Genomic DNA, 27,714 nt, shown 5'->3' with positions numbered 1-27,714 from the left:
GCTTCAAATTTAAGGTGGTGCAATAATGGCATGTTTAGTGATGACTCTCATCTACAACTCACTTCGCTGAAAATTCCAAAAAGTACCTTCGGTGTACTAATTTCATTTGGTAAGAATCTGAGGTACTTGATTGAATTCTTATAATTTATATATGCTAATATCATTCATATTCAAGGTATTTTTTTAATTTAAATTAAAAAGTGACAATTTATTTAATAAAAGCTCCAAGCTTTGCTACACTTTATTCAAATACATCTCACTCTGAGACAACAATGCTTGCATTTTTTATTACAAAAAGGCACATTCTATGAGAGTAGGAAGTGCAGAGGTCACTCCAGTTGGATGGTTTTGTCCTGCGCGTCCTCGAAAACAGTCTCATCTTCAAATGTCTCCTCAACTCTGGTCATTTGCTGCGCCCTTTGGGCAATCATATTGGCCAAACTCTTGGGACTGTCACCCCCCAAGCCCATGGTAGCCGGACTCACGTAGGTCATCTGCTCCATCCTCTCAGCGGCGTACTTGCTCCTCCTGGGCTTTGGGGTCGGCCGCACGCTTTCTGCTGCTGAAGAGTCGGTCGATACAAGTTCTATGGTCTTGTTAGAGTCAGACAAAGTGATCGACGAGTCCAAATCGATGGTCGTGTTGGCTTCAACCTTCATTCTAGCAGGCACAAACGGCGTGCTTGTGGCCATTGCAACAGCAGATCCTTCAAAAGAGTTGACTGGCGTCACTAACGAGGTGTCAGCTGATTCCCCCTGGGACCAAATTATTAAGTTATTAGCTATCAATTTGTTGCTCCTTAAATCAGATTTTAATTTAAAAATAATAATACTCCATTTTGTAAAACAGGTTTGAAATATTTGTAATTAGATCTAGGAGTCTTTTAGTCAGATTTTACAAAAAAAATCAAATTTACATAATTATGATTTCATAAAGAACAAAGATGTTTGATTGAAACTAAAAGCATAAATTATTATTTAAATCGCAAACCGAATAAATTCCCATTTTGATCATATTTTCAAAATCATATTTTTTTAATTACTTGTTCTTGATCTTATGAATTAAATTTGTCTCGCAGCTCCATTACATACCTTAATTCTACTGCGGCCCTTGCTGACCAGAACGCACTGCAGCTCATTCATCAGGTGCTTGTAGTAGGTGTTGTTAGCGCTGTCCCGTGAGACGTCAGCTGTCTCTTCGCCGTCATCCCACTCAAGCGAGTTGCCAGACATGCTGGTGCCCTGATAGACCTCCTCCAGGAAGGGGTCGCCCACCTCAGATAGAGTGGAAGACAGGTCAAGCGAGATGGGTGGGTGCTCTGAACTCGAGGGTGTCTCCTGGTTCTCCTCAGGGAGCGCTTTGCTTTTGCTCAGGCGGTTGATCAGGATTTCCGCTTTGTGCAGGAACGAGTCTGCAGCAGCCAGCTCCATTCGGCTCGCCTGGAAATCAGAGAGAATACTGGAAATTAATTTGAACCACTTCTGACAAGAAACCATTGAATTTATGGAGCCATTCCTGAACCACATACAGTAATGGGAATTCTAGAAAATTTAAGAAAAACCCCATGTATGTCATTGAAAAGCGTAATGCTGCATACTCTCAAACCCAAAACTTTCACCGCAAGGGTTGAGAAAATGCGAATTTCTGAACAGCTTGAAAAACTGTGCCAACGACCAATCCCATCTTCATTGAGGAGCTCAAGAACTGCTGGCGCAATTCCCTACACTAATTCTCGCTCCTGATTTGACAAAAGCAGCAGAGGCAGCTAATTTCCTGTATGAAGTGTACATTGCAACTACATCTATCGCTGCTGTGCAGATCCCCAAGTCTCTCAAAGCCTGTGTAGCCGTACTCGAGAATGGTATCGCCAAAAGCTATTTGCCAATATCCTGGCAAAAGTAAAATCTAGAGAATATTCCGGAAATTAAAAAATGAACTAACGATTGATTTGTCTTTTTAAGTAAGTAAAATCTCGTCAAAATTTAATGAAAAATGACTTCACAACTCAAATCAAACCATGTGTCATTTAAACCAACCTGAAGGGTTTGCAGCGCGTGTCCAAACCCTGAGTCGCTCAGGTTGCTAGAGTTGAGAACAAAGGAAAGGGCATTCTTCAGGTGCATCCCGGAACTCTCGATTGCAGGAACAACTGGATCAGTGAAGTAGTTCTTCCTCTTTGCGCCGTTCACTTGCGCCACTTTAGGAGGCGCTTTCAGAAGGTTGACGCCCCTGATGAGGTCGATGATCTGCTTGAGCTCCAGGTTGGCGTTCGATAGGGCTGAACTCAAGTCTTGAAGAGCAGGGAAAATGTCTTTGCAGCCACCATGCTGGCCGTGGGCAATGAAGTTCATTGCCAGCTGGTGAGTGAAGATGGTCAGCACTTCTTTATAGAACAGCTGCACATCCTGAAATGAAAGTGAGACATTTTGACTTCTCGATTTTAAACAATAAATAATGTTTTGGGATTAATTCAGTACTTATTCCAGATTAAAATCAACCTAAAATCGTTAGTTTGTGATTTGAATTTAAAAATATCATAAATTTTAAAAATTTTAGTGCCAATCTGGCTGAGAATAAATTGGTCACTGTTAATCATGACAAATTTAAATTACACCACGTGACAGGATCTAAACTAAAATTCGTTAAAATTATCCAGATTTTTAAACAAGAAATTTGAGATGTAAACACACAACATTAATAAATAATGATGAATTAATGTTTAAATTCCAATGTTACCCGCAAAGGAAATTTTTGGAATATAAGCATAGGCCGAAAACCAGTTTTTAAATATGGAGTAGGGAAAATAGATAAATCTCAGGACGGAATGAGACATTTTCCAAAATTGTACGACCATGATAATGAAATATAATTTAAAAATAAAATCCTTGTAAATAAGACAGGCTGGAAACAAAATTGATTCAGAACTGGTTTCTATTGCAATGTTGGCCAATTTAAATTTAATTTACTGGCCGTGCAATCTTCTTGGAAAATATATAATTCCATCTTTATTGAATTTTTCCTGTCCAATACATAAAAAACCATTCAATTTTATTCCTTGGTAATTATTTTGAAACACTTTAAAGATAATTCCCTACCTTGAGATCTCTTAGGGCAACATCAGCTCTTTTGGAAAAGCACGCAGGGGTGCCGAGGGCAGCCAAGGCGTGTCTGCAGTCAAACTCAGCAGGCAGGGGGCTGACATGGTGCATTCTCTCCATGCAACAATTCAGACTGGTTGAAAATCTCTGCAGAAGGTCGACCAGCTTGAAAAGCACGTTTGGCGAGTTTTTCAGGACAAATGTATCCACCAGGTTGTTGAAAGTATTCCTGGGGACGACAATACTTAAAATTGTAAATTATTTAAATAGAAAAAAACTAACGAAAGGAAGCGTTGAGACATTTCATTCTGTTGACTGAGGTGCATGGCCATTCCAAGTTTGCGGTTGAAAGACTCAAGGCCAGCCAAGAGATGTTTCAAGCTCAGCAACCTGTGCTGACTTGAAATTCTGTCATAGGCCAACACACCGCCCTGGCACAGGAAAAACACCAAGAGGGGCTTTTCCACAAGCCAGGTGAATGGGGACTGCCACATAGCATAGCTGTCTTCAGGCCTAGAATTGAACAATCCAAGCATAAAAATGTAAGATACATACTCAATAATCAGATTGAGATGCTATTATTTTTTTATTTTGAATTTTCTTACTGCAAGCAGCTAATGTTTTGAGTCTTAAATGACCGTCGGACGTTTTGAAGCCAATATTCTGCTTCTGGGCGAATGATAGTCGAATCAAGAAGAGAGTTCAAAAATTTGTCATAGCACCGGCTGTCCTAAAAATTTAAATTAGTATTAAAACTTGATTGATTTAGTAATTATTTATACACGGCATTACCTTATAAAAAGCTGGTAAATATTTCTGCAAACTCCACTTAAAATCAGGTAAGAAATTGAAAAAATTTCCGAAAAGTTTAGCCTAAAATTAAGAAAAATAGAATAAGCGCCATTAATGCAAACATTAAAAAATGTTCTCCGGAATTTGAGATTAGAACCTTTTGTAAGTGCTCTTCAGTCGAATCTAAGCTCCAGTTCTTGTCATAAACCTCAAAATCCGAGAACCCTGAGTTGATCAGATGCTCGTGCAACGCACCACCCTATTATTAGACAATTTTTTTAGACATACATAAACATACCATACAGTAAGAGAATGAAAAAACCTTGAAAACTACATCTTCTTCTTCCTCCATTATTGATAATTCTAACATGAATACTGATTATAATGTACTGATAAAACGGGTTTAAAAAAAGTGCGAAATTAACTAGTGGATGTACACATGACGGCACCACGGATCGATCGGGCTCGATCCAAACTCTGTTTACAAACAAAAATTAACAACGGTTGGAGGTCAATTTTTCCAGCGCTGCCACCATAAATGAAATGGTTTATCCATTTCAATAGGAAGTTCCTGAAGTTCAAAGTAAATTACTGGTAAATTTAATTTAAATTGATAAAAAATTTTTTCAATGAAATGGTTGAATCATATTTGTCGTTGAGGCTCAGACATAATTTTTATATTATATAATTTATTTTTGTTGGTACCTCTTACTGGCTGCGCAAAAATCAGCGGGAGTGAGGCATGCCTTTGGTTTACATTAGTTTCTAGCGCTACGCCATTCATAGGTATTAATTCCAAGAATTTTAGTAATACCCCGTATTCTTTTTTTTAGGAATGATTAGCAAAATTTTGAGTTAAATATTATGTGTTTTAAAACGAAAAACTGAACATATGGCCAACCGCATCTTTGGAAATGGGGGAAATGGACAGCAAGAAATTACTGAGAAGGAAATTGAGGAAAGATGAGCAAGAATATTTTCATTGTATCTTTTCATTTGGCGTGTAAATAATCCCTCGAACTCATAGCTTAATGTAAATGAAAGTATTTGTTTTATATACCATAATATAATAATATAATTATTTTTTGATTTATTTTAAAACACAAAATGCGCAGCATCATAAACATTTATAGGTAACGTGAGCAATTCCTTCAGTTTATTACAGTGTTTCACGCAAGTGTTCACAGCTTAAGTTTCACAAAACAAAATTAAAAATAAAATAAATTCTTGTTTTAGCAAATGTAGGCGGAACCATAGGAATGGGGCGAGGACCACATGGCCGCAGGAGATCTAGGTAACGAGTCGCCAGTCGAACTTGATATCGCTTTCCTTGGACTTGAATGCCTCTGAATAGACCGCGGTTGCGTTGGCTCCATCGCTAAACTCACATCAGTGCTTTCAGAAATCCGTGGCCAATACCTGGATGCAAATTTTAATCAATTTTGGTCAGAAGCGGAATTTTAAATTCATTTTTTACTTGGCATTTTTGATCACAGAATCGTCCCTAATTCCTTTAATGTTTTCTTCAATGCAGTCGGTGCTCAACTCTGTTTGCAAAAACATGTGCACTGCTTTTTCCCCTAAATAGCATGGCACGCCTATTAATCTGAAATTATTTTAAATTGTGTCTTTTAATAGAAGCTAATTTCTTTTTAAACGAATAACTTTTAAAAAAAAATTTAAGAAACACTCACTCTCTGAGAAATACTTGCAAGCCATGCCGCCTTTCCTCTAAAAACTTTTCGTCTTTGGAATTCAGGAAGAAAACACTAGGTGGAAGCTGAGGTGGATTCCTGTGAATTATATTTAATTTGCGAGCCCAATATAAAGTTAGATGTATAACCTGTATGGATGATGGCGAATAAGAATTTGGCGGAGCCATTGGAACTCGGAATACTTGCGGCGACAGGAGGACTTGGGAACACTGAAAGCTGGGTGGTTTGTCTGGAAAAATATTTTTAATCAGATTTTGTAAGTGTTTTTTTTTTGTATTGGTTATGTCTGACGGCAAGTTATTACGTGAAGTATGCAGTAAGCCAAGAAAGAAGGAAAAAACCTTATTTAATTTTTATTACTGGATTAATTATGTTTAATAATCATATATGTACTCTAAAAAGTGTATTCATTGAGGCCCTCGCGCGTTACACATCGAAATGTAAGATAAAATATCACCAATTAAATCGTATACAGATTTTGTTTTATTTTTATGTTTATACCACACTTGATAATTCTATAATTATACACAAGACTGAGATATTGCAGCAAATTAATAAACAGAAACAACAAATCTATCACATTAAAGTTTAACGCTGAGCTCTTTAATTAAATATTTATACTATTGAAAATCAATTTATAAACAAGTCGAGAAACAATTTTCACTCCCTTTTGAACAAAAAATGTCTGTTAATGATATTCAATGGTGATAAATATAGCTAGAGAGGATCAATGCATTTCATCACAATTATTTTATAAAATTTCTTTAAACAATGAAGGAAATATTAATTTCGCTGAGATGTTTTCCAATGACAAGTTATTACGTAAAGTATGCGGTAAGCCAAGGCACAAAGAAAAAACAGTATTTAGGGGTTTCATGCACAAGCTTCCATAATGCTGACGATGTATCTGTGTAAGATAATCTAACAAGGATATGAAACTGCACAGAAAGGAAAAAGCCTATATAAAAGTTAAAGCCAAGTAAAAAAATGCAAGCTGAATCTGAAGTGGGAAATTATTTCCAAGCGTGATGGTGAATTCAGTTAGAGGTATTTAAGATTAATAGTTTGACAAAATGTAATACTTTTTAATAAAGATAAATCTTCTCCTGTTCATTATTTAAATAAATTGGAATTATTGTTAAGATAATGTTTTCCGTTAAAAACTCTTTCGAATTCAAAAAAGGCATTTTAAGACTTAAAAGTTATAAGAATTAAAGAAAGCGTGATTTTATCCATATAAATTTGGTTTTGACAACTCCATGAAATAACAAAACAAGAAGCACACAAATGAAATTATATTTATTGCTTTTCAATTTTGTAATGATTATTTCTTCTTTAAACCTTTAATTTGGTTGAACTTTTTTCGAGTAAGGTAAAAAGAATTTTTCAAATTTACTGTTGAGCTTATAACTTTTGAAAGACTGCATCAGTCTCAGATCTCTTTAGCGCTCTTTCCACGTACATATTTGAAACAATAGTCACGATAGTAATTCGCTACTGACAGGAAATTCAATCGTCTCACCTTGACGTAAATAGTAAATGTAGTGTAACTGGAGACAGGCGAGAGGCGCACGAGCAAAGGCTCCTGCACTAAAATCTGCGTTGAACTCATGCCAAGGCCGATTGCCGCTCGCCAGACGAAGTCGCTAAAATTAAAATTAAATTGAATTTAGAGGTCAGTGGGCGGAATACATCCGATTCCTCCTAACCAGGAAGCAGACAGATGATTGAAAAAGAGAGTTTGTTGAAGAGATAAAGCGAGAGAGTCAATGCCAATGTTTTCGATGTCAAAATAAAAAGATGGTGAGTGAGTGCTTAGTACACGTGTTGAGTAATTCGTGATGTCATGAAAGTCGTGAGAATGTGTTATTTAATCCCTTCAAGCTTAAATCACTGAAGCAGAGTAAAATTATGAAATGAATTAAATTAATGTATTTATAAAATAAGCAATAAAAGAACAGGAACAACATTCTTCCGCATCTCCAAATCAGGAGAAGAGCGAACAGCGGCATTTTACTTCTCCCATCGCAGCACCAGGAAAAGAAAAATAGCTATTCGGCCTTGACTAGAAAACAGAAACTTGTTCTCTTCCTCACAAATATCCGATTTTCAAAGATTTGTGTTATTCAGGAAGGTTAACAGTCTGACCTGATTAAATATTTTTGGAGAGTTGAAACGTAGCACAGCCTCCCGGAGTGATGTCGCGGGAGCTCTATCCGATGTGCGTCTCACTCGATGGACTTGCGCCGACTGATAACTTAATGAGCAAAACAAACGGGGATATACTTCGTCGTATATTAAGTGAGCCGAGCAGCTGTGTTGCTGACGCAACGCTGACCGGTTTTTGAAGCACTACACATTCCATCTGAGTCGACTATTTTCACTTCAAAAATGATCTCTCGCAAGCTATCGCGGAGATTGCCGCATGCATGAACTTTCTCAGAAGTGCAAAATATTTTTTTTTTCAAATATCTTGAAGCGATTAGTAAACTATATTATAGATTAGAAAAATTTACAATACAATAAAAAGAAAATGCTGCTCAGATCTTCGATCTTTTTTTGCAAGTTACAGTGCCAGATACAGTTTTATAAAATTAAAAACAATAAGTCTCGCTCACTCGAAAACATTATTTGCCTCAACTCCTAGATTTAGAATGGGACAAATCGGACTGTACTGAATCTCATATTTGCCCTTTAAATGACCAATAAATATTATATAAATATCGATATGTATTAATAAACAATATTTATTATAAATAATAAATATTATTATAATATATGAATCTCAATATAATATTTAACAAGCGTTTCAATGTTGAAATTTTCAAAATAATTATTTAAAAAGAATCAAATGTGGCACTGGGGCCTACTGCACGCGGCGTCTATGAGTAAACTAGTTCTAGATTAAATCCGAGTGCCCAAGATGGGCATTCTGGCTCGGAGACGGCCCAAGGTGGGCCGACCGATTTTGTTAAAGGAGAGAAAGAAGGGCACGAAATTAAAAGCCACGACTGAAAAGCAACTGGGCATGACTGTAGTCAGGAGAGAGGCAAAAGGTTTGGCCGCTCATCATTTTTACAAAACTGTTTTTGTTAAGAATTTTTAATTTTTTCTGACTTGTTTGGCTCAGAATATGTTGCCTTTTAGGAGAAATTTGGAAAATGGGGGTAAATTTTCGTTTTTTGTTTTTTGCTCAAAAATCAGTGGTGCATTTTTGCGCATTGAAATTTTGGAAAAACTTGTTGTGCACTGCATCTCTGCTAAAATCGGGTCAAACAAAAATGACCTGACTTAAAAATAAACAAATTATTTAAAACCAATAAGATGATAATTTACACCCTATTTATATCCCTATATAGAGAGCGTGCACTCTCTGAAAGAAAAGGTCTCACCTATATTCTTGACCATCTCAAGGCCAAGAAGGCGGTCTTCTTTCCCCCATTTTGCGCGAAACCAAAACATCAGATTTACGTAGCTATGGTCGTACTCGGACTTTTGCTTATCATCTGTCTTTCTGCACGAGTCAACGCAGACATTTTTCCTGAGGATGATGACTCGTGTCATATTCAGGTCAAAATTGTTAAAGATCTGGTCTCTAAGTGCGGCGAGAGGAGCAGCAGGTAGATATTTTTAATTTTTAAACCACATACAGATATAATTTGCATCTTGAGCCATATCTTAGCAGCAGCGGAGCCGATTTTTCAGCCAATTCTCTGCCATTTGTGTTGGAGGCCGTGGTAAAGAATTCGTCAGAAACACACGGCTGTATAATTCAGGGAATTATTTTAGAGAGAAAGCAATGGAAACGAGATTCAAAAGCTTAATTCCGAGCTGAAAAAGGAATTCAAGGAGAATATCGGAACAATTTCAAAAATGGTAAAATTTAAGTATAATGCAGTGTTGACAATTACCAATTTATTAAAATTGGAATCAGATAGATGAGTTTCAGTCAGAGATGCGCCTCTTAGCCAACACTGTGAGTGAGGTCAATGCAAAACAAAATAGGTTTGAGCGAGAGGTTAGTTCCAAGGTGAGAGGTTTTTGTGATTCCTATAATAAGTCCCTCTAAAGCATTTTTATACTTGAATTTGAGAAATGTTCATAATTATTGTAAGTTTATAATGTAATTCAAAAACTTATTATTGAGTTTCGAACCTAAAAGGTTTCAGATATATCAATGAATTTGGAAGCAACACGGAGATACTTAAATGATCTGAAATCATCCAGCATTCGAAATCCGGAAAAGGACACATCGCACTGCCCTTCAGATGGTTAATTGTTTAACTGAATAGCTCTTCTTTAAATTAAGATCATAAAATTTTCCAGTTTCCAATTTGACTGTTCTGCCGAACGGAAAAACATATCTGTTTTCCAACGAAACGAGAGTTTGTGAACCAGTCTATATGGCTCTGAGTGTTTGATGATTTTTAATTGAGGATTTTATTTTACAGGTAACTTGGTACGAAGCAAAGGTGCTCTGCGAAATGCAAAAGCTGCATCTGGCTTCTCCAAAAACGCAGCAGGAACTGACTTATGTCCACCGCAAAGCACGTGAATTGACAATTGGTGAGTGCATCAGTGTGTGTAACTCGCTCTCTTCTCTCTGTCACTAATTGATTAAGAAACTATAATATAAACTAACTGTTCTCATCGAGTGATAAATAAAATATTATCAGCGCCCCATTTATCTGATATCATACACTAGACGACGCTCGAACGTGAAATTTCTTTTACATCTTAAAAATTTCCTTGCCTGATTGCAACACAATTTATTTTTTGATTCCTCTAGTTCCGTGGTGGTTGTCAGCATCGGACGCTCGAAGCAATGCTGGACAATTCTTTTGGCACGATGGCACATCTCTGTCGACTAACAGTCTCCTGTGGAGCGAAGGAGAGCCGAGCGACTACGGCCAAGGCAACGAAGCTTGCGTCTGGATTAGGAGCAATGCGTCCGACAAACTAGAGGACAGCAAGTGCAGCTCGTACTTTCATTATATTTGCGAGCAGCCAGCAGCTTGTATATCACACAAATAAATGTCACCCACGAGTCTTGATTATGAGAAATCAACTTTAAATATAATTCGCACAAATGACAATCTCAATCGGCTGTTGGAGTGCGATTTACAACCAAAATAGCATGTGAAAAATCAGTATAAAGAATAAAAAAATAAAATGTTTCCTTTTAACATTTTTATCTGCGTATTTGAAAGAGAGGAAAGCTAAAATATTATGTCGCCTGGACTATTAAATTAATTTTTAAAATTTCCTCCGACTTTTGTAATTTAAAAATTGATATTAATTTATCTTTTGCCTCATATTTGTTTATGTATTTGTAATTAGATAGGACGTGCGTCAGAGTATGGAGTGTATAGCTTTATTTTCCTTACTTCGGACGAGTACATACATATAATTACGACCTATACTATATTCACTACCATGCTAACAATTAAGAGACAAACAAAATGAAAATTAAATTAAATATCATACTTTTCTCCCTATATTTTCAAATTATGTGCACTTTCAAAATTTCAGTATGAAACTATGGAGCGCTTTGGAGCAATTCAATGGAAACTAAAGTGGTGGGTGCAGGGTGAACTAAGATTTTCTTTTTGGAATTATGCCATCCTGGTCACGACAGCAAACTATTAGGACAGTAGTGGCGAGATATAATATCTCTAAATAAGAAAATCTATGGGTTTTTTCGTACGCTTGACCCTTGCCAATACTTTTGAGCGATTAGGTAGACCAAAAGTCTGAGAAATTCCCCTCGTCAAAAAATTATCTTGGATAAGGCTGGGATCTCGTGCATAATTTGATTATTTGCATTTCTGAGAGAGATAATCTGCGACCCCCAAGAGGTTAGAGAGTGAGATGGTTATGCAACCAGCGCTGTGCGTGTGTTTCAACTGCTGCCTACCTACATATAAAGGCAGGCGCTTCGTCAAAATTGAGTGTTATATTGCGGTAGCGGCTAATGACTGTAACTACACTTGGTAGCGAGCGGCGAATGACTGGTAATTCAAATACCTCGGCGTTTTTTACCTTTATTTACATCGATACCGATTTTACAGGAGAGACTTAAAACGAGTTTATTAAATTTGCGTTATGAGTTGGTAGAATCGATATCGATATTTAAAATCTGCATTATCGTGAAGCTATTTTCATACCGTCACACCATAAGAAATCTTCGTCTCACTAATTTATTTTATAGCCAAAACTTGACCCTGAAGGTGGTATTAAACATTTGAGTTTGATTACCAAGTGATTATGCTGCCTTAAGACATTGATTTGTGCAAATAATTAAAGATACAGGTATGCAATTTGATATTTATTATGGTTATTATCGTAATTATGTGATAATTTGACAAATATTAGCAAAAATACATACCATACACGCATACATAAAATTTGATTTTTGCCAACATTGTCATCGCTAAATCTCGGGTTCAAAGTGTCAGAAATGCAAAAACGGCACACCGTTCGACTCGTCTAGAGCTTAGAATACGAGATTTAGGGATGACTATGTCGGCAAAGATCAAGTTTAACGTTATATTATAAGCGCGTGCATGCATTTTTGCTAACATTGCCACCGCCAAATCTTGGGTTCTAATTATAAAAAATTTAAAAACTGCACACCGTTCGACTCATCTCAATTTCCTATAGATAGCCAATGCAATTTAGGGTAGTATTTTTTTAATTTAAGAGACTTGTTTTGTAGAGAAAAAGTGTCTGAAAGTGCAAAGCAACGCGATTTTTATCTTATCTGTAATGCACAGGGTGGAAGGGGGATGAGGGTTGATCACCTTCCAAACCCTTCGGCTATCTAGGGAAGGTTTAGACGAGTTGAACGGTGTGCTGTTCTTGTAATTCTGATGTCTTAAACCCGAGATTTGGCGATGACAATGTCGGCGATTATTGAGTTTTGATTTCTGCGATGTCTGCATATATTGTCATCGCATACACTAGATGGCATAAAAATCACGCTTCTAACCATCATAATGGTGTAAAATTTTGTCCTGGTGTAGATCATTGTAAAAAAAAAACAAAAGACGCACGAAACCGTGTTTGGTAACGAAGTGCAGTTAAAGGTAAAAAACGCCGAGGTATTTGAATTACCAGTCATTCGCCGCTCGCTACCAAGTGTAGTTACAGTCATTAGCCGCTACCGCAACGTTATATTGTTCAATTAAAAATTTTGTTATTGTATCTTTTATAAGTTTCAGTAAAAAGAGTAAAGAGATCACATAATATTTTATTAAATAGAATTGTATAACTTTGTTGTAAAATTTATATAAATTTATTTAGCTTCCTCAGATCTTTTTCTTGGGGGGGGGGGGGGGGGTCCGGACCAAAAGATGATGTCTTGTCGGTCTGTGCCCCTAATTGCAGTGCTCAAAGAACTGCCCAATTTTATAGGTTTATTTTTTATAATCTTTTTTTGTAAAATTACATGAACGATTAAATCATGACCATTTAATTGAACAAACTTCTTCACCGTCAACAGAATCGGACGTCGCTAATAAATAAAACACTTTACAAAGTTCACTCTAAAAAGGAACATTTTCACATGAGTTGTGATCTAACAAAGGGTATGAATGTATATAAGGCATACAAAAGCGGAAGAGCATTTTAAAACAAATAAATATGGCTATTGTACAGTATACCTAAATTTTGCACTGTTAATTATCTATGATGCACTCTGGATCTGCCTAACAAATCAACATCACTTTTAATTCAGATAATCAGGGAAATTTTCAAACAAGATAAATATACAGTGCTATGAGTAATTTGCAAATTGAAAGTCAATTCTATCTAAAACAAATACGCTGATTTTTCGGGCATTTTAGGATAAACTCATTAGTTCTTTTAGAGTGCTTTTAACAAAAGCTGAAAAATTGTAATCAGTTGGATAAGATGACAGTGCTCAATTCAAGAGTTATTCGCTTGTTATGACACGTTTGACAGCCCTGCCTGTGTGTTGCGAGCTATCGCGCAAGGTGACAGGAAGTAACAAAACAGGGTCTGTCCAATTTCCGAGTAAAATTGATGCCTCAACTGTCAAACTCATTTTCAACTGAATCAGGCCACATATTTGAGCTTGTTTTACCAAACTCGTAAGGTAAGTGAGAGCCCTTAGTTGGAATTTGTGTATCGGGAGTAAAATAATTGCTTGATTTCTCACAAGTTAAATAATAGTGGAAGGAAAAGCCAGGCACGCGGTTGTAGATTGTGAAAAAATTGTCACAGTCTTTTTATTCATGATGAAGATTGCCCAAGTGTTAGCAGGCAAACATTTTCTACGGTTAATCTCCTTGCTGGCTCTTTTCATAGGTTCAATGTTCTTATTTAGTTTGATTTGACTTAAAATAATCATATATTACGTTTTGACGTTTTTGCGTCACCATGCTAGCGATTACCAACGCAAACCAGCCAAAGGGAACTACGGCAAAAACCACAAAGAAGGCTACTACCTCGAAAAATAAAAGCCCCAGCCCCCAAGGTCGTTGCAATCTATACAATCAAATAAGAAAGGTATGTTAAGATGCTGTACAGTCATGAATAAAATAGAAAACTGTTTCAATTACTTATTCTTTAAGACATTAAATGAAGCTTCACTCTCGGAGGGTATAATAAAATTTCATTTATCCTCCCATGATTTCAAAAATTTCTCATGCGAATTTTAGATTTTTTTGCTGGAATACGAGGTAACAGAAGTTAATTTAAAAAACAATTGCCACTGATGGCAATAATTAACGATTTAATGAAACCAAACCCTACTCATGACTCATGACCGATTTTTAATTTATCAAGATACGATAACTGAGTTGCTTGACGATCGAGATAGATCTGCCGGTGCTTACGTCAAACACGGAATGAGATATTATTTTGACAGCATCGATAAAGTACCTTTGATTGATTTCAAATTTGCATACTTTAACACGAATCTTTAAAGGCTGATTTTAAAAAAGCTGCGGAAAATTGTTTTCTTAGGAAATTAGAGCTCCTGGCTCTTGACTCCGTAGAAGAAACGGAAAACCCTTATTTTGGGATAGACGGAATGTATATTTACGGGTTGCACATGCTGGACTCTGGTGATGATGCAAAAATAATTTTCAATATTATTGGACCTACTAACATACATAAATTCGTAGCGGAAGATATGGAATTTCTCTGGACCAGTGCATCGCCATGCTCGAAGAATGATCCCTTAAACTTAACAACAAAATCGTGCTCGAGTGTCACTTGGTGCTCAAGTGGCATCGTGACACACCTGAATTACACACTGAATTTAAAGCAATTCTCTCCTCCATACTGCATGATTTATAGAAGATCGAGAAAGCAACTTTTTCCTATTAACTGCACCTTCCAAGCCTACTTTTTGTGCGAGGTAACAGATATTATATATTATTAGAAAATATTCAACTTTATAGGGTTGAACAAAAAGATTTCATGCCAGAGACCGAAATGTCCATCTGCGAGTGATTGCAAAAAAGATGTAATATAAATGCTTTCATATACATTATTTCGCACATTTAATTTAAAATATTGAATGAGCTTGTTGGCCAGCAAAATGCAACTAAGGAAGCACAGAGTCATTTAAAGTTTTGCTTGAATTTATTTGTGGTGCAACATGATAAAACAATTAAAAATATAGACGAAAGCAAAGATATGTTATGATAAAATGCAATAAAATTTGCAGGAATCTTTGTTTGAAGTAATTGATGGAACCAAATACATGAAAAAAGGTATTCCTGGAAATTAAAATATTGTTCCTGCTCCAGCGATTAAGTATAAAATAATTACAGAAAAACAAATTCGTGGCAAATGGGAACTTTCATATTTTGGCATCAATTATTTTCTTGGAGAAAAATTGGTTCTTGATTATTTTTGTGCTCTATAATAAAGAGTTAATATAATGTTATTTTGCTCCTTCAAGGTAACTTGGAACGAAAATTGGAGGACTTGCTGCAGTTTGGGGTTAAAGCCGATAGCAATGACTAATTTCCTTTCTGATTTTGATAGGTCAAAGTCTCGTAAGTTCTGCACTAGTCAATACGTGTAAAAATAACACAATAGGAAATATTTTTAATTTTTTCTCCTTCGTCACTTCGTGATTTTTCTTCTCTAGCCCTTTTCCCACTCTCTGTTTCTTTTGCTATGTTGTAAATAATTTCTTTGATTCGGGTGTTGCACTCTTTATTGTAACCCTCAAACGTTCACAAAGAGTGTGACTTTTGTAACGAAACTTCATACGTGTATAACTTGATTCGTTAATAACTCTGTGTAGCGATGATGGGCCTTGTTTTCTGGTCAGCACTTACACGCACTGGGTGTTCGCTACAATTCGAAAACTGCCTCCATAATGTCACCGAGCCGTTTTCTTACTTCATTTATGGAATGAAGCAAGGGGGCTCATGTGTGGCCGTTTCTGTTCGCGATGATTCCGCTAAAAGTGCCATTTTGTCTGGTACGGGGCTCTCAGCAAAAACAATGACTTGCTCAACACGACTTTTGTTGTCTTGCGAAGGCCCAGAGAAGACTTTTGAAATCAGAGTAAGAATATTGAAAACCACATAACTCATGGACTTTTATTGCACAAGCTGAATCAGGCAGACACAAGTTCTGACGATCAATGCGAGTTGCCAGAGTGTCCAACGCAGCGCAAATGCATCATGGATGTAAGATTAACAGTATATTAATCATTTTAAAATTGTTTAAACATTGAACAATATAAAAGGATAAGCAATTCCTAAAAAGACCAGCCAAAGTTCTTCTTGGTAATAATTTCCACTTCTATACAAAACATATATAAATTAAAATGTGTCATATATAAGCTCCCAAACGTTTTGGAGAGTGGAATATTGTGTGCAGCAATAATATTATTGAGCTTACAAATGAAATTGTGAGTTTCGACAATACATTACCAAAACAGTTTTATCATAGCTTTTTCCCAGCTAAACAGAACCTAGTTCCCTCTGTTTATACAGGTAAAATTATAAATAAGAGCCTCGATCCTTTTCAGGGCGCCTGGGATGACGCTTACGAGCGATGCTGCTCAATTGGGACTGATTTAATATCAATTCACAATCCAAATAAACAAAATTGTTTGGAGCGGCCGTCCGGTTCGCTAAATTTTTCATAAAATTATCAATTTAGTATTAATTTTTGTAATTCGTCCTTTTCAATTTAGTTTTTATGCCTGGCATAAGCAAAGACTATAGGTTGAAGCTAGCTGGGCAATTCTGGACATCAGGAAGGGACACTGAATCTTGTCGTGGAAAATTAAGATGGTGCACTCGGTATCTAAACGATTTTATCAAGAAAGACATAGTTTGGAAAGCAGGAGTGGATCCGAAATCAGCGAATAACTCCTGCGTTTACATTGATTTTGGTGATCCATCGGATCCTAATGTTGGTTTACCGAGCTTAGGATTGGCTGACTGTTCGGAAAAAAAGAAGATATTGTGCGAAGTAAAAGAAGATGCAGGAATAAGGAGTTGATTTTACATTGATATATTTATGATCAGGCAGTATCAGGAGTGGGGTACAAATCGATGATGCATTCACACTTTTGCAGACTGAGTTTTAACGTTAAAGAAGGTATGATAACTTATCTATAGTGAAAGGTAAATAAAGGTAATAAATTTTGCAAATTTAAAGATGAATCAAACCAAATCTGGGAAACTGGAGATTTTACGAAGACTAGCTTTCGAGCGAAAGTATACAAAAATAACAATGACATTAGATCTCTCACAATAAGTTTAATTTTAGCAAATGATACAATGCCTAGCGGAACACATTGGAATAGTAAATCATTAAAAACTACTCAAAATGAAAAATTGTAGATTTGATTTAGGTGTACAACTCGACGAAAATTAATGATCACGTATATTTCAATATGATGTCTAGGATGTTTTTTCCCATGTAATAAATCTAGTAGTTGTAACTGTTATTTTGATTTTATATAATTTGTAGTGACGAAGAAGCATTCAATCAATCAAGAACGGAAAAAATGAAAATTATGGAATCGCTTGGAATTAAATACAGCATGAAGAAGAATATGGCTCTCGGTTTTAATTTAATGCATGACCTGTTTGATGACCACTTCTCTGCCCACTTTCAACTTGCCACTGATATGATCAACAGTCTTTTCAACTGTAGGAGCATTGAAAGTATTTATGGCTTTTATTGTTTCAATTCTGGATGGAATTTGTTTTTTTTTCGCTTAGAGAAAAACCAGGATATTTTCGCTTTTGATTTTCTGCAGTGCCTCCTCAAGTCAAACGGGCTTGATCGCTTTTGGAACTCTTATAATTTCCAGCTAGAGGTACTTTAACTCTTTAAAGTTCAAAATGTTTTATTTATTATTATTTTTTTTTTTGAAAAGCCGTTGACAGCAATTCCAGCGGAGAGAGAGTTAGTCTCAGACTGCCAGACATTCAGAGGCTTTCTTCAGAGTAGGAAATTCTGCATACCTCGTGGGTTTGATCATTTTTTAGGTCTACTAATTTTGACTTTCACATTTTACTATCAAATGTACACAGCTAATTTTGTGACCAACATTGAAAGTACATCTGGAATTATCTACGTTACACAAGGAACTATCAATATCAAAAAAGTATACTTTTGTTAACAATAATTATTGTTTTATCGTTTTTGAAATTGGATATTTTCAAGATGGAAACGTCATCAGTTATGGCCTGCTTAGACAGAAGAGGATCACTACCCTACGCCACAAGCAAGGAAGAGTTTGAACTTTTGTACTTGTATTTTAGAGGTATATTATTTTTCCTCTCTCTGAAAGTGAAATTGACATTCAGCTAATAGGTGTGGCGCCAAACTTAATAATCATATGGGACCAAGCGTACGCTTCATGGGACGGCACTTACGTTTGGTGTCGCAGCGATGTCAACCCTTTAGATTTCTTTGAGAGAGTTGCAGTTCCATCCGAGATTACAGTGAACGGCACAACCCAACAGAGCCCAATGATGCTGATATCATTGCCCGGCCCTGAACCGAATTTGCATGCAGCGCCCGTTACTGAGGAGCTGCTGTACGAAGTTGATGTCTTCTGCCGGTTTCCTTCATCAGTTGTGGCAGAATGTAAAGCCAAAACTGATGCACCTCATTGGGAATTTTAATTGTCATTTTGTCAAAAATTTCATTTTACCGTAATTTTTTTTATCAATTGAACTAACGTGATAAACATAAACCTTAAAATAACTGGAAGCCGCAATTTTCTTCACTTTCGGGTTTGGTTACATGGTATTTACTAGACCAAAAATCCGAGAAATTCACCGTCAAATAATTATCTCGGATGAGGCTGGTATCTCATGGATTGTGGCATGCAGATGCGACCCCCACGAGGTTTTTAGAGAGTGCGAGCGTTATGCAACCAGCGCTGTACGTGTGTTTCAAATGCTGCCTAGTTACAAAAAAGCAGTGGTTTTTGTTTCATTAAAAAAGATATTATTAAAATGATTATACAATATATACACCAGGGAGGGGCAATGCAGGCAATTTTCGAGAGGAGTGATGGAATTTTGATAAATTAAATAATCCGAAATTCCCGGTAAATTGAATTACGTAAATTACGTGTTTTTACGTTTATAGGAATATCAAAAAATATTGTAAGGACTGTCATTCAATTCAAGCAGATGATAATTTTTGGGTTAAAAATGTTTTAAACACATGATAAGACTTTAAAAAAGGAATAAAACGCAAGTAAATAATTTGGGATAAAATTATTAATTTAAATGTATGTATGTTATCATAATTATTAGCAAAGAGTTGTAAAATTGATAAAAAAACGACTGTTGGCTTACAAGTTGTGTTGCACGCTTAATTGCGTTTAATAAATTATATAATTAAATTTTAAAGGACTTCTTAATTCAAACATCGTTCCTTCTCGCCCTTCCCGCCTTGATGGAGATAAGGGGTTTATTAATTGTTGACAAATTATAAAAATTTTCATGGTTATTGTTATAACAAAAACCATATATAATACACAAATATAATGTACTGTTGTATTAATATGATATTATTATAATTATAATACAGTATTATACGCGTACATCTCATCACAATAATGTACCACTATTTATGATAGCAGGAGCAGCATAAAGCTTGCCACCAAGTTCGGCTCTTTGCGCGGTTGTTCGGTCGTGTCCGCGCCCACCGTAATGGCGGCTGTCATTCTGCTCCGTGCCTATCGAAATTGAGTATTCAGCCCGTCTTGGAACCTCGTCGGCCTTCTCTTACCCGACGAAAGCAACCTTCCTAACGCTTTTTGTCCATCGGACCTTACCGTAACCTGACAAGCCAGGACCGTGGTAGCGTGCCCGACTGAACCTCAGCACCCACACGGTCGATTTAGGCCGTAGAAATCGGAAAAAACCGCCGCCCCGTCAACATGGCTGCGGAGCGGAGGCCCTTGGCTCCGTGCAGGTACGATACTCGGCAAGAATGATTGCCTGTCGGTGGACTATAACGTCAGGATTATAAAGCCCGAGATGCTTTAACCAACCCCTGACCCTTTCCACCCCCAGGGTTGCAAATCGCTGCCTAAATTGGCTATCTGCCACGTCGTGTAAAATGCCGTGAACGCCGACTAATGATGACTCTTTGTCTGTTTATCTTCAGGTTTTTCTCAAACAACGGCTCGTGCCGACAGGGAGACAGCTGCCCATTCCCTCACGTCGCGCGGTCCGGTCCTGTCCCCTGCAGGTACTTTCTCGAGGGCCGCTGCATGTTCGGCATACAATGCAGGTAAGCACCACCTGTCTTCATGGCTAAACACCACAACCATGGCATTGTGTCTTTGCAGAAATATTCACACGAGTGGACCTCGCAGCGAGGACGACGACGACGACGATTCCCTGGGAGCAGCGTCGATCGCGCGACAACAACAGACAAGCCGGCGGAATCAGGAGAACAACCGCGGCAGAAACACCGCCAGTTCCTCTTCCAGCAGTAATGCAGATAACAGACGCTTTCCACTGACTGAAAACCACCGAAAACAAAGGTTCGCCATTTAAAAGCCCGTTTTGAACTAATCTTGAGTAAGATGAGAATGTTAAGAAGACAAACAAATGCGTTTGAATGAAATTAACAGCATACTTAAAGAGAAAGGAAAGGTTAAACTGAGATATTCAAAGAATTTCAGTATTTTGTAGCAATATTCCCATTGCGTAAAATCTTTTGTGGATTTTTTACGTTGTGACAGAAATTTAGTTTTTGGTTGATGAAACGAGGGGTTAAATTTCCTAAATTTTAATCTCATAACGCAACTTTAACAATCCTTTATAGCCCTGAAATTCTATTTATGTAAAATTGAATGAGCAAAATATTCATCAGGTTGATGGGGGTCGAGCTGTTCATCTGGCCACCTAAATATCTTAATTCTGTGTTAAAGAATGTCTGACAAAAAGGAGCAAAAAATAACTCCACGTTATATTTCTTTAAAAGACCAATTTATTTATTACAAAGACAAATTTAAAAGGCAAGCCCTAGAAGACTTTGGTGTAGGTCATGGTATGTGATCTCATTTTTACCCTTTTTATATTTAAATTCGGACTTTTTGGTATCTTGAGACATGATCCTTGGAATTCATTGGCCAACGTTTCAGTAGATTCTTATAAACTATTATTCTTTGCGAGACAATAATTTGAAAATTTTGAATATATTTGTCGAGTCTTTAAACATCAGGCACTCTAGGTTAAAAATTTTTTTCCCTTCATTTATGATTCATTGTAATGTAAATTTATCGAATAAATTTTTCTTACTCTCTAATTAAATAAAAAAATGTCTAGGGTGTAGCATGTTGGATTCACTGGTTCTTGTCACCGAAGTTAAGCAACATGCCTATAGTGGTAGAGGGATGGGTGACCACCTGGATAGCCTCCCTGCAGACTGCATAGCTCTAGGCAAACTCGCTACTTGCTGATTTGCACCTTTCCAGCATGCGTGATTTGGCATCACAGGACGAATTTCTAGCGTTTCATAAGAGTCCTTGGTGCGGAGGCAATTGGCTCTTCAGTGCGCCCATGTCATCTGTTTGTGGTGTTATTGGGACCCGGGTTTAAGCATTCATGCTAGCACAGTGCGCGCCCTTCCCGGTCCTCAGACAGGGTTTAAAACGAAAAACAAATAATAGTTAAACTAACGAAAATGTTAACTATCAGTTTCAGACCAAATAACAGGAGAGGCCGGGGTCAGGAGAACAAAGGCGCTGGCAGCTCAATTTCTCCCACGCATTGGGCCGCGGCGCCTGAATTTGTGCCGAAGACACCACCAAGAATACCAGTGTCCTACGCTGACGCACTCAATGTCAAAAGAACCAAGGCGGCTGAGGACGCCGCTCTCTGCGTGATCCATGAAGACTGTCTTCCTTGCCCAGATGGACAGGACTGCGTCTACGTGCACGGCGAATTCTGCGAGCTGTGCTGCAAGTTCAGTTTGCATCCCTTCAACGAGGATCAGAGGAAAAAGCACACTTCAGTGAGTTATGAATCTCATCAATGTGTTTAAATAATATCAGACTTTACAATCTAACTTTCTCTTGAGCTAATTTGATATGCACTCACCAAGAAACGCTGAACAAATTCTAATTTTAAATTTAACTTTCATAACTTTAAATTGTCCTACTCTATGGGGGATTTCAAATCTAATTTTATCGTAGCATCAGGAAGGTAATGGGAAAATATTATAAACACCAGATTTAAACATTGTTAAAAATTCAAGTTTAATATCTTGATCGTTAACGGTTAAAATTGCAAAGTAAAGTGATGCACTAAAATTTTAAGGTTCAAAACTGCTCAAATCCAAGCATGAAGTTCAAAGTAATCTTGTTTTGTGGCCAATAGGTTTTTTGGCCTAAGAGATAAATTGATATTGATTTTATATTCAAGATGATGATGGGGAAAACTAAGAAATGATACCGTGAACGCCTAAAAATTTATTACAGCCCAAGAAACCACCCCTGAAACTCTGAGGGTTGACTAATCAATTAAAACCCCCACCACAACTTAATAAAGTCCCTAATAATTGTTATTGTTGGGGTCGTCATACAAAAATAAGTAACATAATATATCATAAATAACAAGAGCAAATATATCCAAATGATTTTATGAAGAAGCATAGATATTTTACAGATTATAATTTAATTTGGCGTCGAAAATAAATCGTTTATCAAATAAAACAATACAAGAACAATTTTCCTCACAAATTTTCTTACCCCGCAAGGATTCAACTCAAACATACAACGCAAACACAATTCTCTTCACCAATAGTTTCCTATTTAACCAATTCTTTGCCTCAAATGCTGGAGCTAGACGTTACGCACACCGTGCTAGTTTGAATGCTGTCATGCTAATGAAAAAGTAAGAGCTGGTGCTAGCGCAAGCGCAGCGCTAGATTCAGGGGGATTTCTCTCACACACAGGTTGGCTAGGCCAAGAGGCAGCCACAATACAATTATTATTTACCCAATCTTCTCAAACGCGTTTAAATCTTCTCAAAAAATATTTTTTAATTAGTCCTACCATTTAGTGCCTGAAAAACCACGTTTTTAGTCTCTTGTACAAGTAATTTCGAAAACAACTGGAAAACAATCAAATTTATTTATGATTAACAGACTTCATTATTATTGAAATTAATATTTATTTAATTAAACTTGCTTAAACTCAACCAGATAATGATTTGTATTAAATAGGGGGACTGGATTCGCCAAAACTGAATAAGTTTCATTAAAAAAAACTTTGAATTTCAACGAGGATGAAAGTCTGTTAATCAATTTCCACTATGCCGCAAACATCGAATGAATTTTTCTCAAGAAATTTCTATATTGCAAAAATTATCAAATCTGCGTTAATACTATTTTATTTAGAACTTTTTTCGTGTTCAGTGCGATGCAACTGACGCAAAAGCACGGCAAAATTATAGTGGCCTTTGACTTATCACCTCTACTCTAGTTGCTGATTTGTTGTCCAATTAATTAGCGCTATACTGGCGTTTATTTTGTGGTCTCATTTGCTTTTCTGGAAGCTGAGATAATCGAATATGAAACAAGTGGTGTTTTTCCGTGACATTCTGCCCTTGTAAGTTAGGAAATTTTCGGATTTAGTTAAATCCAAATTATTTTGTTTGATCACCTCTCTAGAGACAATCAACTTATCGGTTGACCTTTTCCAACTATGTTTCACCTCTAAATGGAAAAAACCTTCCGATTTTTTTATCGGACAGTAAAATCGATGGGGAGCTCTATAGATATATTTATTTTTCATTTTCCTTCCAGAAAACAAATTATCTTCACTAACTTATTCCTCTTTTCTTTCAGGAATGTATCAAGCAACATGAGAAAGACATGGAGCTGTCATTCGCCGTCGCTCGCTCCAAAGACAAGATGTGCGGTATTTGCTTTGAAACCATAGTTGAGAAGTCTCCAAGAGAGCAGCGCTTTGGTATTTTGCCCAACTGCAACCATTGCTTCTGCCTTAACTGCATTCGTACCTGGAGACAAGCCAAGAATTTTGAAAACAACATCACAAGGTAACGTTTTGATTGTGTCATAGAGCACATATGACAGGGGAAATAAACAATTGCCATTTCAGGGGCTGTCCGGAGTGCCGAACCGCCTCGGACTTTGTGTGTCCTAGCGTTTACTGGGTTGAGACCAAGGAGGAGAAGGACAAGCTCATCAATGACTACAAGCTCGCCATGCAGTGAGTGTTGCTCATGAAAATGAAGGAATGTTAGTAATGAATGACGCTTTTTTTCTTTCCCTAGGAACAAGGACTGCAAATATTTCAAGCGTGGCGAGGGCAAGTGTCCTTTCGGCAACAAATGCTTCTACCAGCACAACCTTCCCAATGGAACCCACGTAGACGTTGGACCCCCAACAAGGGCTAGAAGGCGCAACGGCGCTGATGGAGAAGTCGACCTCATGCAGGTTAGATTGAAATACATATGGATAGCTTAGACAGTAGGCAGTCAACTTCCACCATTGTTTGCAACGGACATAATTTGATTTGAATATATTTTACAATTATTGTACTGCATGCAAGCAGTACTGAAATTAACTTCCAGCTAATTTTTATTAAAATTTAACCTATTTTCCTGTCCAAATGCCACCATCTTTAAGAAGTTTTTGATTATTTAATTTATAATATTTAAACTAACTTAATTTTTTAATAAATTTGTTTGTTTTGTTCTATGATTAGTCTTTAAAAACTTAAAATCACCTTTTGGGAAATTTTCAACTTCTTCCAGATTAGTTAAAATAGCCCACTGATAAACAATGTCTTCAAGTCAAATTTCAGCCAAATTATACAATAAACTATCACTTTAAATCACTTTAACATTTTGGGTAATTTTATTAATACCTCAAAACTCGCTTAAATTAGAATAAAAACTTAACCACCACTTAACGTGTTTTACATCAGGGAAGGCTACACGAATTCAATGGTTTTGCTTAAACTAAAACGCCAAATCCTAAGAGTGTCCATGTTACCTACCCTGCAATCTCTTGGAGTCCTTTAAAATATGAAATTTCAAAGAAAACAAATAAAAATAACCCATCTTGTCTTAAAGTAATGTTGCTCTAACTAATTTTGATTCTCTTGCAGCACATAATTCTGTGGGACTTCCTGGATGAGCACGACAGTCACTTCTTCTACCTAGATGAGCTCGACCTTGACGACTCAATCATGACCGACTCAGAGATCTCTGATTCGGACTACGAGTACCTCTACTAAGGAGCACCCCCCCAGTTCGCTTGTGATTCTCGTTCCGTACGTGAGGAAAATATTGTCTGTGATGTCCCAGCTGGCAGCCCTGCTACAAGGGGCAGCCCCAATGTGTTTCTTTTTTGCTGTTTGTGATAGAGCCCCGTTCTGTGAAGAGGGCCATATTCGATTGCAACGATTTCCGCTTCCTTTTCGCCTTGTTTGTAACCTAGTTTGTCCGCGCTAATGGCATGGAAAATTATTTAGCCGCCCTGCCCAGCTTGATAGGTACAAACGAATGAACCAAATGGGTGGCAGGGGCGGCACGCATAACTCACACTAGAACTTATTACATGCAATAATTTCTGAGCCATCCAGCCGCGAAGTCTACCTCACTCGATTGGCCCCGCAGTCATAGCCAATGCAACTGAAAGCGAACGAACCTAAGTAATTTTCTGAGTGCCGAGGCCGAGTCATCTCTTGCGCCTGAATATAGACTTGAAGAATTTTTTGCCAAAGATCGTGTTTTCCAAATTATCAGCAATTGGAATTATTAAATGCATTCCCTTTTTCAGGTCGTAATATTCTGTCAGTTTTGGTTGAAGTAAAGTTTTTTGCGGTACTCTGCCCCCTGGATGCGATCGGAATGGTAGATAAGTCAACATGAATCTCGTCTTTTGCCACCTCCAAACTTGTCCATAGAAGCAGTTGTGTGCACACATAACTACCAATGAACCCTAATTCCGCTTAGAGGCCTTATCTGTGTGTCCTTTGTTGCTGCTGAGCAGATAATTTAGATGTGATTTGACGGTCTGGCTGCATCCTTTAGGCGCCGTCTTTTAAAAGAATTTAAGAAACGCGTAAAATATTATGTCAAGCACGCATACACACGCGCGTAACAAAAACAATACTGCCCGTAACATAGCTTTCCATTTGGCGCAACAGGAGTTATCATGAAATTTTCGGATTTTCGACAGCGGCTGAAAATACACACATGTGAGAAATGACGCGCATTGAAAATCCTTTGATTTATGTAAGTGTTCAATATAAGTGCCTCGAAATATAATGATTAATATGTAATTATATCTCACCCCCTCTACCGCGTTACTATCCTAATACTATTATTATATTACACTTTAATAATTATTCCCCTACTTAAAAAATTATATTATGAAGATGATATTTAACTGTAAGATTCACCAATCAGCCCACTTTGGTATATTTACAAAACCTCGGAAAGAAATAGTGAAGTTGGTACAAGATAAATTCACTTGTTCGTTCCACTTTGCGCGCATACATATTAATGTATTACTGTATTTAATAGACTGACTTTTTTGCGAAACCGAGCACACATACACACACATTTAATCTTTGGTCCCAATTCGATAAGTTTTTGGGTCGCGCATATTATTATTCCAAGAGGCTCAAATTATCCACTCACTTCTCGCCTGCTTTGTTCAAATATATATGATTGAGCCCGAGGAATCGTTCGAAAAACATACTTAAATCTTTTGCAGTTTTAATGTGTGGCTATTTCAATGGAAGAGGTTGATGGATTCCAATTGTTGGCCACTAACAGTTCGTCTGTGTTTCATGTTTACTCTCGAGTGTGCTTGGATAGGATTTTCCTCGAATCTACCTTGCGTTTTCCACCAATAAGAAAATGAAGGAGTACTCTTATATCAAAGGAGTTATTTAAATAACAACAAAACAACGGTTTATTGATGTGCTGTGCTTATATAGTGAAAATTCGGGATTAATGTGAAGCCCATGGTGCGGGTCAAATACATAATTTTTGGAGTTCAACTATTCAATTTTGGATTTGTTTCATCAAATTGGTGTACCGGTGTAACAACAAATTTCTTCACTAATTAGGCGGAAGGCAATTTTTATAAGTATGATTTTATTATTCCATAATTAAACTCTATTCAAGATACTTACTGGAGTAATTTTAACCCAACATTTAACCAGTTTAAAATTTAAATCGTAATAGTAATTTTCAAACTAAAAGTGGTTTAATATAAAGTAAAGCTAAACGTGTCCGCATAATCACCATTTTTTGGCACCTGCTGCATCGCGGTAAGGGCCAGATCCTCAATAACTAAGAATATCAAGCAGTTGTACCGGATTTATTGCTTATAATGTACAGTACACTTTCAGACTTAATGGAATATTATTATATATTTCACGCATAAAATATGTATTGTAATAATGCCATATTATGGTTTTTGATTTCATTAAAATACTACTATGTAGGAACAAAGCTGTTTCATTTTTCCCTTCGATTAGCGAGTACAGGTATATTAATTTAATACATATATAGGTTCTCTTAAATCCAACAAACAAAAAGCAATATTATATAAATTAATATTATATTTTCTCTGTA

The 27,714-nt window shown here is 36.8% G+C and overlaps 5 protein-coding genes across 9 annotated transcripts; 3 read left to right on the top strand and 2 right to left on the bottom strand.

Annotated features, from left to right (window-relative positions):
- Positions 1–207: 207 nt before the first annotated feature.
- Positions 208–4,374, bottom strand: LOC135945777 (uncharacterized). The gene is made up of 9 exons (XM_065493644.1): positions 4,213–4,374; positions 4,048–4,149; positions 3,891–3,971; positions 3,704–3,828; positions 3,381–3,611; positions 3,096–3,327; positions 2,037–2,405; positions 1,092–1,439; positions 208–755 (listed from the first exon to the last, which is right to left on the bottom strand). The coding sequence occupies exons 1-9, from the start codon at positions 4,258–4,260 to the stop codon at positions 330–332; spliced, it is 1,962 nt and encodes a 653-aa protein (XP_065349716.1). The 5' UTR covers positions 4,261–4,374; the 3' UTR covers positions 208–329.
- A 562-nt stretch (positions 4,375–4,936) lies between these two features.
- Positions 4,937–7,911, bottom strand: LOC135945780 (sorting nexin-11-like). The gene is made up of 6 exons (XM_065493651.1): positions 7,754–7,911; positions 7,128–7,251; positions 5,734–5,834; positions 5,585–5,683; positions 5,368–5,496; positions 4,937–5,309 (listed from the first exon to the last, which is right to left on the bottom strand). The coding sequence occupies exons 2-6, from the start codon at positions 7,215–7,217 to the stop codon at positions 5,123–5,125; spliced, it is 606 nt and encodes a 201-aa protein (XP_065349723.1). The 5' UTR covers positions 7,218–7,251; positions 7,754–7,911; the 3' UTR covers positions 4,937–5,122.
- Positions 7,912–9,059: 1,148 nt separating this feature from the next.
- On the top strand, positions 9,060–10,871 carry LOC135945779 (asialoglycoprotein receptor 1-like). Of its 4 annotated transcripts, none has more exons than XM_065493648.1 (8): positions 9,060–9,225; positions 9,291–9,342; positions 9,395–9,481; positions 9,540–9,635; positions 9,768–9,876; positions 9,932–10,002; positions 10,057–10,171; positions 10,395–10,871. In XM_065493648.1, exons 1-8 carry the CDS (start codon positions 9,083–9,085, stop codon positions 10,637–10,639), a joined length of 918 nt encoding a protein of 305 aa, XP_065349720.1. In that variant the 5' UTR covers positions 9,060–9,082; the 3' UTR covers positions 10,640–10,871. The 4 variants fall into 4 exon arrangements, with proteins under 4 accessions (XP_065349720.1, XP_065349722.1, XP_065349721.1 ...); XM_065493650.1 differs by having other exon boundaries at positions 9,288–9,342; positions 9,540–9,623; XM_065493649.1 differs by having other exon boundaries at positions 9,288–9,342; positions 9,932–9,990.
- Positions 10,872–16,332: 5,461 nt separating this feature from the next.
- Positions 16,333–19,288, top strand: LOC135946686 (uncharacterized). Of its 2 annotated transcripts, XM_065495001.1 has the most exons (11): positions 16,333–17,077; positions 17,134–17,206; positions 17,267–17,325; positions 17,378–17,413; positions 17,463–17,530; positions 17,582–17,778; positions 17,836–17,933; positions 17,994–18,084; positions 18,151–18,224; positions 18,284–18,383; positions 18,434–19,288. In XM_065495001.1, exons 1-11 carry the CDS (start codon positions 16,802–16,804, stop codon positions 18,745–18,747), a joined length of 1,386 nt encoding a protein of 461 aa, XP_065351073.1. In that variant the 5' UTR covers positions 16,333–16,801; the 3' UTR covers positions 18,748–19,288. The 2 variants fall into 2 exon arrangements, with proteins under 2 accessions (XP_065351073.1, XP_065351072.1); XM_065495000.1 differs by having other exon boundaries at positions 17,582–17,933.
- A 486-nt stretch (positions 19,289–19,774) lies between these two features.
- LOC135945660 (probable E3 ubiquitin-protein ligase makorin-1) lies at positions 19,775–27,591 on the top strand. Its single transcript, XM_065493484.1, has 8 exons — positions 19,775–20,053; positions 20,249–20,374; positions 20,433–20,630; positions 21,790–22,105; positions 23,942–24,153; positions 24,216–24,326; positions 24,391–24,553; positions 25,230–27,591. The coding sequence occupies exons 1-8, from the start codon at positions 20,019–20,021 to the stop codon at positions 25,356–25,358; spliced, it is 1,290 nt and encodes a 429-aa protein (XP_065349556.1). The 5' UTR covers positions 19,775–20,018; the 3' UTR covers positions 25,359–27,591.
- The last annotated feature ends 123 nt before the right edge of the window (positions 27,592–27,714 follow it).

The sequence above is a fragment of the Cloeon dipterum genome, chromosome X (genome assembly GCF_949628265.1).
Source record: "Cloeon dipterum chromosome X, ieCloDipt1.1, whole genome shotgun sequence".
In the NCBI taxonomy this organism is placed as follows: Eukaryota; Metazoa; Arthropoda; class Insecta; order Ephemeroptera; family Baetidae; genus Cloeon; species Cloeon dipterum.
Note: the sequence above shows the minus strand (reverse complement) of the source record. Positions and strands in the feature narration are given on the sequence as shown.

Coding starts and splice junctions, on each gene's coding strand:
- LOC135945777 (XM_065493644.1), bottom strand. CDS start 4,260: ATGTTAGAATTATCAATAATGGAGGAAGAAGAAGATGTAGTTTTCAAG. Junction 3,612..3,703: donor CAAAACATTAGCTGCTTGCA/GTAAGAAAATTC, acceptor GTTCAATTCTAG/GCCTGAAGACAGCTATGCTA. Junction 3,328..3,380: donor ATGTCTCAACGCTTCCTTTC/GTTAGTTTTTTT, acceptor TGTCGTCCCCAG/GAATACTTTCAACAACCTGG.
- LOC135945780 (XM_065493651.1), bottom strand. CDS start 7,217: ATGAGTTCAACGCAGATTTTAGTGCAGGAGCCTTTGCTCGTGCGCCTC. Junction 5,684..5,733: donor ATTCGCCATCATCCATACAG/GTTATACATCTA, acceptor TATAATTCACAG/GAATCCACCTCAGCTTCCAC. Junction 5,310..5,367: donor TCTGTGATCAAAAATGCCAA/GTAAAAAATGAA, acceptor ATTTGCATCCAG/GTATTGGCCACGGATTTCTG.
- LOC135945779 (XM_065493647.1), top strand. CDS start 9,083: ATGGTCGTACTCGGACTTTTGCTTATCATCTGTCTTTCTGCACGAGTC. Junction 9,482..9,539: donor TCGGAACAATTTCAAAAATG/GTAAAATTTAAG, acceptor AATTGGAATCAG/ATAGATGAGTTTCAGTCAGA. Junction 9,877..9,931: donor ATCGCACTGCCCTTCAGATG/GTTAATTGTTTA, acceptor AAAATTTTCCAG/TTTCCAATTTGACTGTTCTG.
- LOC135946686 (XM_065495000.1), top strand. CDS start 16,802: ATGCCTGGCATAAGCAAAGACTATAGGTTGAAGCTAGCTGGGCAATTC. Junction 17,207..17,266: donor GAGTTTTAACGTTAAAGAAG/GTATGATAACTT, acceptor GCAAATTTAAAG/ATGAATCAAACCAAATCTGG. Junction 18,384..18,433: donor TTTGTACTTGTATTTTAGAG/GTATATTATTTT, acceptor TTCAGCTAATAG/GTGTGGCGCCAAACTTAATA.
- LOC135945660 (XM_065493484.1), top strand. CDS start 20,019: ATGGCTGCGGAGCGGAGGCCCTTGGCTCCGTGCAG. Junction 20,631..21,789: donor GAAAACCACCGAAAACAAAG/GTTCGCCATTTA, acceptor GTTAACTATCAG/TTTCAGACCAAATAACAGGA. Junction 24,154..24,215: donor TTTGAAAACAACATCACAAG/GTAACGTTTTGA, acceptor TTGCCATTTCAG/GGGCTGTCCGGAGTGCCGAA.